The 13,139-nt window shown below is 38.7% G+C and overlaps 4 protein-coding genes and 1 pseudogene across 5 annotated transcripts; 2 read left to right on the plus strand and 3 right to left on the minus strand.

Moving 5' to 3' along the window:
* Positions 1 to 1,907: 1,907 nt before the first annotated feature.
* LOC146658764 (hepcidin-like) lies at positions 1,908 to 2,402 on the minus strand. Its single transcript, XM_085421747.1, has 3 exons — positions 2,316 to 2,402; positions 2,140 to 2,217; positions 1,908 to 2,003 (listed from the first exon to the last, which is right to left on the minus strand). The coding sequence occupies exons 1-3, from the start codon at positions 2,400 to 2,402 to the stop codon at positions 1,908 to 1,910; spliced, it is 261 nt and encodes an 86-aa protein (XP_085277873.1).
* Positions 2,403 to 2,892: 490 nt separating this feature from the next.
* LOC146658765 (hepcidin-like) lies at positions 2,893 to 3,440 on the plus strand. Of its 2 annotated transcripts, none has more exons than XM_085421748.1 (3): positions 2,893 to 2,976; positions 3,064 to 3,150; positions 3,316 to 3,440. In XM_085421748.1, exons 1-3 carry the CDS (start codon positions 2,893 to 2,895, stop codon positions 3,406 to 3,408), a joined length of 264 nt encoding a protein of 87 aa, XP_085277874.1. In that variant the 3' UTR covers positions 3,409 to 3,440. The 2 variants fall into 2 exon arrangements, with proteins under 2 accessions (XP_085277874.1, XP_085277875.1); XM_085421749.1 differs by having other exon boundaries at positions 2,893 to 2,970.
* Positions 3,441 to 6,493: 3,053 nt separating this feature from the next.
* Positions 6,494 to 7,476, minus strand: LOC146658766 (uncharacterized). The gene is made up of 2 exons (XM_085421750.1): positions 7,437 to 7,476; positions 6,494 to 7,344 (listed from the first exon to the last, which is right to left on the minus strand). Exons 1-2 carry the CDS (start codon positions 7,474 to 7,476, stop codon positions 6,494 to 6,496), a joined length of 891 nt encoding a protein of 296 aa, XP_085277876.1.
* A 2,365-nt stretch (positions 7,477 to 9,841) lies between these two features.
* Positions 9,842 to 10,336, minus strand: LOC146658767 (hepcidin-like). The gene is made up of 3 exons (XM_085421751.1): positions 10,250 to 10,336; positions 10,074 to 10,151; positions 9,842 to 9,937 (listed from the first exon to the last, which is right to left on the minus strand). Exons 1-3 carry the CDS (start codon positions 10,334 to 10,336, stop codon positions 9,842 to 9,844), a joined length of 261 nt encoding a protein of 86 aa, XP_085277877.1.
* Positions 10,337 to 10,826: 490 nt separating this feature from the next.
* LOC146658768 (hepcidin-like) lies at positions 10,827 to 11,370 on the plus strand (annotated as a pseudogene).
* Positions 11,371 to 13,139: the final 1,769 nt, after the last annotated feature.

The raw sequence follows: 13,139 nt of genomic DNA on the forward strand, positions 1-13,139 counted from the left end.
ACATGAATGTAAATTTTTTAAATTACATTTATTGCAAACCGACGTCAGGATTTGTGTTGTGAGAGCGTCTGTGTTGAATGATGCTCACTCTGATGCCTCTGTCTTTCTAAATGGAGGGACAGTAACTGCGTGTGTTTGTGTAAGCGTGTAAAAACTGCAGATACTAAGATTAACAGCAGAGCTTCTGTCACTCTAAGATATGATTAAGAACATTTTCTAATTTATGTATAATTTGTCAAATATTACAACAGCTGACAAATAGTTAAGTCTTCATTTGTTTTCCTGAATAATAGAGCCACATCATCCTCTCTATGATGTAAAATATAGTCTAGACTTGCACAATGTAAAGTACAGAAATACTGTCCTGGCAGGCAGGAAAATCAGGCTTTATATTTAAGTAAATGATCTTAAGTCTATAAAATGAAATTTGAACTTACTTTAGTTCTTGGTAAGTTACAGAGCAGTTAATCCTCAGGGAAATGTAGAAATTTCACTAAATAGTCGTCTTCCTTCATACGGTTGCAGTGTCTCTTCAGTTGTGTTTTCATATGCTGATGTTTTCATTCAAAACATGTTTAAATGCTGCGATGCCATTCTAGCATCATAGACTGCGGAATGTACATAGATTATTTTTACATCAAGTTGTATGCACAGATTTTGATATCTTTTATATGGAGACAAAAAATACTTAAGACAGAAGTGAATCTTAAAAACTAAAGCAGTCAATGTGTGTTTTTTTTTTATTCTAATAGTTACTGTAAAGTTCTACTCTAAGAGATTCATCTTGGCCTTTATGCAGGGTTAAAGCTCAATAATGAGGACACACACAAAATATAATACATTTCTTTATGATTGTTAGGCAAAAACAAAGAGAACCCAAAGCTATCAAAACATATATCCACAGTCTTATTCTTGCTCTGCTCCCTAATTTTCCCCTGGAGGCATCACTATGGCAACAAAACAACATGCATTAAATGACGTTCCAAACAACAACAACCAAACTGTTTTCAGTGCTTAATATTTAACATGTCTTCATTATAAACTGTATTTGTGCAAATCAGTGAGGTTGATGTGCACAAGCTGGGATTCAGACTTCGGAGGGTTAATCCAAAAATTAGGTTTACATTGTTGTTCATGACAGTGCAGATTTCTGACGTTTTGTGTGCTTTAAGCATTTAACAATTTGATTATTTTCTAACAAAAAACAGTGTGAAACTCAAGTTACACTTGTGTTTGTAAATGAACTGCCCCATGTCGTGTAGCTTTCTGGATTTTATACTTATTGGGCTACATCTTTATTTATTACACAGGCTATACAGTACATAACATCAAAACTCACATGTTTTATCTAACTAAAGTGTTTAATTATGTGGGCTACAGACAATAATCAAGTTATGGACTCTATTTATATGAAAAATGTATATATTTACTGCATTTGAATCATTTTAACCATATGTAACCAACTGCGTATGTGTTTGAAATAAAAATAGAATATTTTGGAGAGTCTCCCCTCAAAGTCAGAACACTTTGGTGTTTGGTTAAATTGTGATTTTGAATCAGTTACAGGGGTTACTGTGATCATGAATGCTTTTCTCTCTATGTGTTAACACTGTCCAGGATATACCCTGCCTGTAGCCCTATGGCAGCTTTGATGGATGAATTGATGGATGGACGGTGCATAGCAGTCAGTTTTACAAATGTAACAAAGGAAAATACGACATTTAAAATGACAACAAAAATCCACATTATATCTACATGACCATAAAGTTTATTGTGATAAACTGTGCAATACAAGCACGTGGTTGAGGCAGTAACTGAGGACACAATGTTACTAAAACAGTAGAATCTCACACATTAACTGTGACATACAGTTTGTTAATGCTGAGTGGTTGTTGGAGCAGGAATCCTCAGAACCTGCAGCAAACTCCACAGATACCGGGGGTGCAGCAGCCACAGCAAAAGCGACACTTGATGCCACGCTTGTGTCTGGTGTTATACAGCGTCTGTAGGAAACACAAGAGACATGAGCACAGAGTTCATCTGCAGCAGCATCACTGCTCTTTATTTTCACCTGCTCTAACAAACACTTTCATTTAGCTGAAGTAATTTGGCCACCTTCACTCAGTTAGTGTTACTTACCTTCCATGAGTCCACTAATATCTGCTCATGTGCTGCTGCTGGATAGTCCATGCTCATTGGCTCCTCCAGCTCCTGCTCCTGTTAATGAATTGAGTGCAGTAGAAACCACATTGTAGCACTGAAACAAACATTTGCAGCTTGTAAGCTAATACACTTGGTTAAAGTCAAGTTCTTACTTCAGTGACTGGGACAGCAGAGCTCTGCTGAACACAAATGAATGTGGGCACGACGGCCACTGCAACTGCAACACTGAACGTCTTCATCTTAGGAAGCTTTGAGAGGCTCAAGTTCGACTCTTTCTCCTGGTCCGGATGATTGTTGTGAGCTGAGTCCTTCTGTCTGATGGTTAATGTGTGCAGAAGTGCTGATATTTATACTGATTTGGGCCCCTGCTGCCTTGTCACTCACAGCTCTTACTCTACCTGATTTCAGGAACATTGCAAAACTCCATATTTTCCTGTGCTATGAAATTGTAGGAATGGAAAATTCCTGAGGAAGGAGAAAATCTGTACTTTTCTCAGTCGGCATGAACTTTGACCTTCGGATGTTTAACTATATGGGTTTTCCCTGTCCTATTGATGCAAGCCTGTTCCCGACAGTAGTTTCTGTACTCTAAGTGACGAGGCAGCAGTGGAGCAAATGAGTATAAATACCAGCACCGTTTCCCTCAGTCAACCATCACGAAGGAGCTGACAAGAGTCAACGAGAGAGTCAAAGGATCTGACCACCTTAAACCACTCAAACCTCCTGAAGATGGAGACGTTCAGCGTTGCAGTTGCAGTGGCCGTTGCACTCATGTGTATTTGCATTCAGCAGAGCTCTGCCACATTTGCTGAGGTTACATACTGTGTTAAATTCATGTAATGTGCTTCTTCTGCATGAATTTGTTGTGAAGATGCTAAGATCTGTTTTCTTTCTCTACAGATACGAGAACTGCAAGAGCTACAAGAGGCTGTGAGCACTGACAGTCCAGCTGCTGAACATCAGGAGGTATCAGCTGACTCATGGGTGGTGAGTTTACTTCAATAAATGAATGAAGACAGTAATTGTGAGATCTCTCAAATGCAGGGAGATGTTTAAAATAAACTGTGCACTCACAACTTTTCATAAAATTAGAAACAATGAAGTGACTTGCAGCTGAAGATAAACTCTCTGCTCTTCTCCTCTTTCACACAGATGCCGTACCACAGACAGAAGCGTGGCATGAAGTGTCGCTTTTGCTGCGGCTGCTGCAATGCTGGTGTCTGTGGATTGTGCTGCAGATTCTGAGAATATCTACCTGCGATTCTCACATCAACCACTAAGTATAGACTGTTATACATGAAATGATTTGACTGCTTAGCATTTGTTAAAGTCTGACAGTGTTTCTTCATCTGGTCATCCTGCTGTATCAGTGAACAGTGTACCAAGCATTTGGAACTACAGTATGTTATTATATTAAAAAGTTCAGAGTCACTATACTACAACATGTGCTGTCTGTTTCTGTTTCTGTCTGACAAGAATTAAACATTAATGGAAACCAGTGACATGAAGCTCCTGATGTACAGTTTTTGTGCTGATGTCAGTTAAGAGTTGTTGCCTCATACTCTTGCCCATGTCGTATGTGGTACAACCTGTTAATAGAGCCAAGCCATTGATAGCAAAAGTAAAGTGAGCATATTTTCCCATATTTGTAATTATATGAGTGGGGAGCATCTCATCATCATTCAATTTTACCACTAATTATGACAAAAATGCAGTAATGTACAATAGCTTTGAGCTGATGGACTGGTTCATTGGTTATTTGAAAGTTAAACCAAGCATACTTTTTTTTAAAGAATGTAGAAGTGTTAGATAATGTTTCCTAGAAACACTTTCTATACAAGTTCATTCATAAATGTTTTAGACAACCTTATCTCGACAACCTTTCACTGAATTTATTTGGAGGTGTTTTCACGGTGTGCATATGAAGTTTCTAAGCTGCATGATTAATGCAGGAATCCCTCACACAGAAGAAAAAGAGAGAATAGAAAGATTTGCGTACAGCAGAAATTTGATACTGGACATAATAATAGAAAACATCTCAACAATACTGAGAGACGTTGCACTGTGGTGAAACTGTAAAGTAGGTGTAACACTGTGTAATGCTGTTTCAGATAATATCTGTACTGTATGTGCGCTGCATCCGTTCTGCAGAACATTTAAGCAAAATATTTCACGACACTTCAAAAAAAGCTAGAGTAGCTGTATCATGTGGATGTAGCGTATCACAAACAGGCTCAAAGCCAGTACAACCAAACGTGATCAAACGTCAGGCCAAGGTGGAACTGATTCCTATCTTCTGTAACTTCTACAACACTGTCCAATAGAGACACATGAATGAAATGCAGTGTCGTTAAAAACACTGATGATTTTTTTTCATATTCTTCATTTTAAGAATTTAATATATTTACATCAGAATAAACTTTTAGGCATTACGCTGACTGATTGATGCAGAATTCCCGTTGGACTGTTCCCATCACGACCCAGGTGATCAGTCTCTCGATAGCTTTTCCTCTGGTTCCTGCTCTCTGCTGACACTCCTAGCTGCAGCCACGTTCTCCATTCCATCTCTTTAAACAAATTCTTATAAATAGTTTAACCATGTGCATTTAGTTCAGTATTACCTGTTGCCTGTGTCCTTGTCTTTTGGGAAAATACTTTACACAAATAATGGCTCAAAAAGGATTCCTTTTTTTTACTGTGCTGCAATTGATTACTGGATTATTTGTACCATTAATTAGTGTCAACTAATTTTTATTCAGTCTCCACATAGGATATGCTTGTGAAGATGGAATATGGGGAGAGCAGAAGTGCGTTGAAGTTCCACAAAGGGATGAATGAAGGACATGCATATTGTATTGAAGAAATAAGTGTTGAGAATGCTGTTATTTGCATTTACCAGCTCACCTATGTCAGACCTTTTAATAAACAAAATTCTAATGAAAGTGAGAACATGTACACTGTTACATCTTTCAGAAAATGTTTTGAAATTGTGGTGCACAGTTCAGAATAAATGTTTTTCAAAAACCATTGCGTCTTTTTAGTAAATGTTTATTTCCAAATGAAATTTCTAGAAGTTCAGAACAGTAAAATTCCCGCTTTTTAGAATGAATTAGAAGATAACTCTTACGTAGTTAAACTAAAATACTCTTTTGAGAGTTAATATATAAACTCTTAACACCAAGTGTTAAATTATCAACTCCAGACAGATTTGGTGTTTAACACTAAATCAGAGTTAACGTACCAACTCTCCAAAAAGAGTTAAATTTTAAATTCAATTCAATTTTTTTTATATAGTGCCAAATCACAGTAACAGTCACCTCAAGGTGCTTTATATTGTAAGGTATACTTACAAAGAAAAACCCAACAATCAAATGACCCCCTATGAGCAAGCACTTTGGCGACAGTGGGAAGGAAAAACTCCCTTTTAACAGGAAGAAACCTCCAGCAGAACCAGGCTCAGGGAGGGGCGGCCATCTGCTGCGACCGGTTGGGGAGGGGGAAGGAAAACAGGATAAAGACATTCTGTGGAAGAGAGCCAGAGGTTAACAACAAGTACAATTCAGTGCAGAGAGGTCTATTAACACATAGTGGGTGAAGAAGAAACACCCAGTGCATCATGGGAATCCCCCAGCAGCCTACGCCTAATGCTGGACATACACTGTGCGATTTTTGGCCCATTTTGAGCCGATTTTTCAGTCGTGCAACTGTTTTGGGGATCGACCCGAGTTTGGCCTTAATCGTGTGTCGTGCATCGTATACATGGGGTAACGAGAAGTGATTAACACCTCACGATCAGCTCCTGATCATCAGTCATTTGGTCGTAAGAAAATCAAACCTGTTTGAGGGTCGTGAGGGTGTCAACGCAGCGTCTCTCACTGCGCACGCGCAAACACAGAGATGAAAGCGAAAAGACAGAACAGCACGGCAGTGCAGCGTGTGATCCGGACACAAGCGATGGAGGCACAACTTGTAGAACTGCCAAGCTCATCCGAGCCTTTTCGATGTGACTTCACAAAATTATCGCGACCACAACAACCGTGAAAATAGTGTAAAATTTTGTGTTATAACCTTCATGCTATGGACGAACAGTGTGAGCACTCAGGTTGCACAGAGCATCGGGCCGTATAGTATGAGACCCTGCATCGTGACCTACGAACTTCTAACCCCTACGAGTCAATCGGAGAGTTTGAACAGGAGCTGAATAACGCGACTGAAAAAATTGCACAGTGTATGCCCAACTTATGGCAGCAAAACCAAGGGAGGATTCAGGGTCACCTGAGTAGGCCATCAGCCTACTAAAAGGATACAGAAAAATCACGTTGAAATAGTGTTAGTTGTCATCACAGGTGCTGGTGGACTCATTTGAACACCTCTGAAATTTGCAAACGCGCAAGCATTCCTCTTCTTCTTCCAAATCCTCTCTGGACCTTTTCCTCGAGCCTCCAGTTTCATGGTTGTCAGTCTCTTCATGGGCATCTTCAAAGAGTTCATCACTACTGCTCTCAGAGTGATCATACACAATTGAGCTGGTCCCCGAATCAGAGTTTGCGAGCCTGGATCTTTTGCTATTAGGCTCTTCTTCATCTCCATCTTCCTTTCTGGACCTTTTCGTGGATCCAACAGACAGCGGTACCTCATCAGCAATATTACCAAGATGAGGACAGCCCTCGCTATCAGTATCACAGGCAGAGATGAAGTCAGAGTCATCATCAGAAAACTCCTCGCTCCATCTGATTCTTTTGTTGGGCTCCACATCTTCCACATCCATCTCTCTAGACCTCTTCCTGGATACACCTGGCTGAGGATCCTCTTCTGGGATGTACGGGTGAACATCCTCACAGTCTTCAAATGCCTCATCAGAATCGTCATTTTCAATGCCGACAACAACAACAGCATTATGATCATCATGCAGTTCATTGTTGTCAACATTGGCATCATTGTCTCTCACATTAATATTGTGATTGTTTACATTGTTGACATTGCCGTCATTGACATTGTGAAAGTCAATATATAAGACATCATATCGATCCTCTAATTCATCTAGTATCTCAGTCAGCCTCCAAAAAAAGATATCATAGAGAGTAACATAAAGTCTTTCCAGTAAACCCCAGATTCCACCAACAGGTTCGTAAGCTGGCTCCTGATCTCCTCTTGGAAACATTTCTGGGTTAACCTGTCGGCCTGCAAGATCATTTTATCTTTTAATTAGCATTCATAAACATCTGCTGAAAATCAGTTTTTCATCAATTTTACGACTGAGTGCATGTGCTTACCATTACGGTTATTTTGTGATCCATCTCCGCTTCCATTCATTTTGACTACAAGGAACAGAAAACAACAATGATCACTAAACAACTCAGAATGTTCAGCGAATTTGCTTTTTTTGTGATAACTTTAGGCTACGTCCACACGTACACGGGCACTTTTGTAAACGGAAATTTTCCTTTTTCGTTTAAAAAAAATCCCGTCCACATGTGCAGTTTTGAAAAAATATCTCCTTCCACATGTAAACCCTAAAAACAAAGTCAGGAACATGCCAAATCCTAACCGTGTAGAAATGTTGGCCAATCAGAAGTCTAGAAGCCTGGGAGGAAAACCTCACAAAACCTTACATACTATACTTCTGAAAGGTTTTTGTCTTTTTCTGGAAAGGCAGCTAATGTTGTGTTACTTTCAAGTGCCTTCATCATTTCAAATGTTAATAGCTAAAGACAGCATTTTGGCTGGTATAGACTCACAACTTTGGAATGGACAAAATGCATATAGCATACATGAATGTAAATTTTTTAAATTACATTTATTGCAAACCGACGTCAGGATTTGTGTTGTGAGAGCGTCTGTGTTGAATGATGCTCACTCTGATGCCTCTGTCTTTCTAAATGGAGGGACAGTAACTGCGTGTGTTTGTGTAAGCGTGTAAAAACTGCAGATACTAAGATTAACAGCAGAGCTTCTGTCACTCTAAGATATGATTAAGAACATTTTCTAATTTATGTATAATTTGTCAAATATTACAACAGCTGACAAATAGTTAAGTCTTCATTTGTTTTCCTGAATAATAGAGCCACATCATCCTCTCTATGATGTAAAATATAGTCTAGACTTGCACAATGTAAAGTACAGAAATACTGTCCTGGCAGGCAGGAAAATCAGGCTTTATATTTAAGTAAATGATCTTAAGTCTATAAAATGAAATTTGAACTTACTTTAGTTCTTGGTAAGTTACAGAGCAGTTAATCCTCAGGGAAATGTAGAAATTTCACTAAATAGTCGTCTTCCTTCATACGGTTGCAGTGTCTCTTCAGTTGTGTTTTCATATGCTGATGTTTTCATTCAAAACATGTTTAAATGCTGCGATGCCATTCTAGCATCATAGACTGCGGAATGTACATAGATTATTTTTACATCAAGTTGTATGCACAGATTTTGATATCTTTTATATGGAGACAAAAAATACTTAAGACAGAAGTGAATCTTAAAAACTAAAGCAGTCAATGTGTGTTTTTTTTTTTTATTCTAATAGTTACTGTAAAGTTCTACTCTAAGAGATTCATCTTGGCCTTTATGCAGGGTTAAAGCTCAATAATGAGGACACACACAAAATATAATACATTTCTTTATGATTGTTAGGCAAAAACAAAGAGAACCCAAAGCTATCAAAACATATATCCACAGTCTTATTCTTGCTCTGCTCCCTAATTTTCCCCTGGAGGCATCACTATGGCAACAAAACAACATGCATTAAATGACGTTCCAAACAACAACAACCAAACTGTTTTCAGTGCTTAATATTTAACATGTCTTCATTATAAACTGTATTTGTGCAAATCAGTGAGGTTGATGTGCACAAGCTGGGATTCAGACTTCGGAGGGTTAATCCAAAAATTAGGTTTACATTGTTGTTCATGACAGTGCAGATTTCTGACGTTTTGTGTGCTTTAAGCATTTAACAATTTGATTATTTTCTAACAAAAAACAGTGTGAAACTCAAGTTACACTTGTGTTTGTAAATGAACTGCCCCATGTCGTGTAGCTTTCTGGATTTTATACTTATTGGGCTACATCTTTATTTATTACACAGGCTATACAGTACATAACATCAAAACTCACATGTTTTATCTAACTAAAGTGTTTAATTATGTGGGCTACAGACAATAATCAAGTTATGGACTCTATTTATATGAAAAATGTATATATTTACTGCATTTGAATCATTTTAACCATATGTAACCAACTGCGTATGTGTTTGAAATAAAAATAGAATATTTTGGAGAGTCTCCCCTCAAAGTCAGAACACTTTGGTGTTTGGTTAAATTGTGATTTTGAATCAGTTACAGGGGTTACTGTGATCATGAATGCTTTTCTCTCTATGTGTTAACACTGTCCAGGATATACCCTGCCTGTAGCCCTATGGCAGCTTTGATGGATGAATTGATGGATGGACGGTGCATAGCAGTCAGTTTTACAAATGTAACAAAGGAAAATACGACATTTAAAATGACAACAAAAATCCACATTATATCTACATGACCATAAAGTTTATTGTGATAAACTGTGCAATACAAGCACGTGGTTGAGGCAGTAACTGAGGACACAATGTTACTAAAACAGTAGAATCTCACACATTAACTGTGACATACAGTTTGTTAATGCTGAGTGGTTGTTGGAGCAGGAATCCTCAGAACCTGCAGCAAACTCCACAGATACCGGGGGTGCAGCAGCCACAGCAAAAGCGACACTTGATGCCACGCTTGTGTCTGCTGTTATACAGCGTCTGTAGGAAACACAAGAGACATGAGCACAGAGTTCATCTGCAGCAGCATCACTGCTCTTTATTTTCACCTGCTCTAACAAACACTTTCATTTAGCTGAAGTAATTTGGCCACCTTCACTCAGTTAGTGTTACTTACCTTCCATGAGTCCACTAATATCTGCTCATGTGCTGCTGCTGGATAGTCCATGCTCATTGGCTCCTCCAGCTCCTGCTCCTGTTAATGAATTGAGTGCAGTAGAAACCACATTGTAGCACTGAAACAAACATTTGCAGCTTGTAAGCTAATACACTTGGTTAAAGTCAAGTTCTTACTTCAGTGACTGGGACAGCAGAGCTCTGCTGAACACAAATGAATGTGGGCACGACGGCCACTGCAACTGCAACACTGAACGTCTTCATCTTAGGAAGCTTTGAGAGGCTCAAGTTCGACTCTTTCTCCTGGTCCGGATGATTGTTGTGAGCTGAGTCCTTCTGTCTGATGGTTAATGTGTGCAGAAGTGCTGATATTTATACTGATTTGGGCCCCTGCTGCCTTGTCACTCACAGCTCTTACTCTACCTGATTTCAGGAACATTGCAAAACTCCATATTTTCCTGTGCTATGAAATTGTAGGAATGGAAAATTCCTGAGGAAGGAGAAAATCTGTACTTTTCTCAGTCGGCATGAACTTTGACCTTCGGATGTTTAACTATATGGGTTTTCCCTGTCCTATTGATGCAAGCCTGTTCCCGACAGTAGTTTCTGTACTCTAAGTGACGAGGCAGCAGTGGAGCAAATGAGTATAAATACCAGCACCGTTTCCCTCAGTCAACCATCACGAAGGCGCTGACAAGAGTCAACGAGAGAGTCAAAGGATCTGACCACCTTAAACCACTCAAACCTCCTGAAGATGGAGACGTTCAGCGTTGCAGTTGCAGTGGCCGTTGCACTCATGTGTGCATTCAGCAGAGCTCTGCCACATTTGCTGAGGTTACATACTGTGTTAAATTCATGTAATGTGCTTCTTCTGCATGAATTTGTTGTGAAGATGCTAAGATCTGTTTTCTTTCTCTACAGATACGAGAACTGCAAGAGCTACAAGAGGCTGTGAGCACTGACAGTCCAGCTGCTGAACATCAGGAGGTATCAGCTGACTCATGGGTGGTGAGTTTACTTCAATAAATGAATGAAGACAGTAATTGTGAGATCTCTCAAATGCAGGGAGATGTTTAAAATAAACTGTGCACTCACAACTTTTCATAAAATTAGAAACAATGAAGTGACTTGCAGCTGAAGATAAACTCTCTGCTCTTCTCCTCTTTCACACAGATGCCGTACCACAGACAGAAGCGTGGCATGAAGTGTCGCTTTTGCTGCGGCTGCTGCAATGCTGGTGTCTGTGGATTGTGCTGCAGATTCTGAGAATATCTACCTGCGATTCTCACATCAACCACTAAGTATAGACTGTTATACATGAAATGATTTGACTGCTTAGCATTTGTTAAAGTCTGACAGTGTTTCTTCATCTGGTCATCCTGCTGTATCAGTGAACAGTGTACCAAGCATTTGGAACTACAGTATGTTATTATATTAAAAAGTTCAGAGTCACTATACTACAACATGTGCTGTCTGTTTCTGTTTCTGTCTGACAAGAATTAAACATTAATGGAAACCAGTGACATGAAGCTCCTGATGTACAGTTTTTGTGCTGATGTCAGTTAAGAGTTGTTGCCTCATACTCTTGCCCATGTCGTATGTGGTACAACCTGTTAATAGAGCCAAGCCATTGATAGCAAAAGTAAAGTGAGCATATTTTCCCATATTTGTAATTATATGAGTGGGGAGCATCTCATCATCATTCAATTTTACCACTAATTATGACAAAAATGCAGTAATGTACAATAGCTTTGAGCTGATGGACTGGTTCATTGGTTATTTGAAAGTTAAACCAAGCATACTTTTTTTTAAAGAATGTAGAAGTGTTAGATAATGTTTCCTAGAAACACTTTCTATACAAGTTCATTCATAAATGTTTTAGACAACCTTATCTCGACAACCTTTCACTGAATTTATTTGGAGGTGTTTTCACGGTGTGCATATGAAGTTTCTAAGCTGCATGATTAATGCAGGAATCCCTCACACAGAAGAAAAAGAGAGAATAGAAAGATTTGCGTACAGCAGAAATTTGATACTGGACATAATAATAGAAAACATCTCAACAATACTGAGAGACGTTGCACTGTGGTGAAACTGTAAAGTAGGTGTAACACTGTGTAATGCTGTTTCAGATAATATCTGTACTGTATGTGCGCTGCATCTGTTCTGCAGAACATTTAAGCAAAATATTTCACGACACTTCAAAAAAAGCTAGAGTAGCTGTATCATGTGGATGTAGCGTATCACAAACAGGCTCAAAGCCAGTACAACCAAACGTGATCAAACGTCAGGCCAAGGTGGAACTGATTCCTATCTTCTGTAACTTCTACAACACTGTCCAATAGAGACACATGAATGAAATGCAGTGTCGTTAAAAACACTGATGATTTTTTTTCATATTCTTCATTTTAAGAATTTAATATATTTACATCAGAATAAACTTTTAGGCATTACGCTGACTGATTGATGCAGAATTCCCATTGGACTGTTCCCATCACGACCCAGGTGATCAGTCTCTCGATAGCTTTTCCTCTGGTTCCTGCTCTCTGCTGACACTCCTAGCTGCAGCCACGTTCTCCATTCCATCTCTTTAAACAAATTCTTATAAATAGTTTAACCATGTGCATTTAGTTCAGTATTACCTGTTGCCTGTGTCCTTGTCTTTTGGGAAAATACTTTACACAAATAATGGCTCAAAAAGGATTCCTTTTTTTTACTGTGCTGCAATTGATTACTGGATTATTTGTACCATTAATTAGTGTCAACTAATTTTTATTCAGTCTCCACATAGGATATGCTTGTGAAGATGGAATATGGGGGAGAGCAGAAGTGCGTTGAAGTTCCACAAAGGGATGAATGAAGGACATGCATATTGTATTGAAGAAATAAGTAATGAGAATGCTGTTATTTGCATTTACCAGCTCACCTATGTCAGACCTTTTAATAAACAAAATTCTAATGAAAGTGAGAACATGTACACTGTTACATCTTTCAGAAAATGTTTTGAAATTGTGGTGCACAATTCAGAATAAATGTTTTTCAAAAACCATTGCGTCTTTTTAGTAAA

Source organism: Rhamphochromis longiceps, linkage group LG11 (assembly GCF_057381845.1).
Source record: "Rhamphochromis longiceps isolate RC_006_pf linkage group LG11, R_longiceps_female_GT1.1, whole genome shotgun sequence".
Classification (NCBI taxonomy): Eukaryota; Metazoa; Chordata; class Actinopteri; order Cichliformes; family Cichlidae; genus Rhamphochromis; species Rhamphochromis longiceps.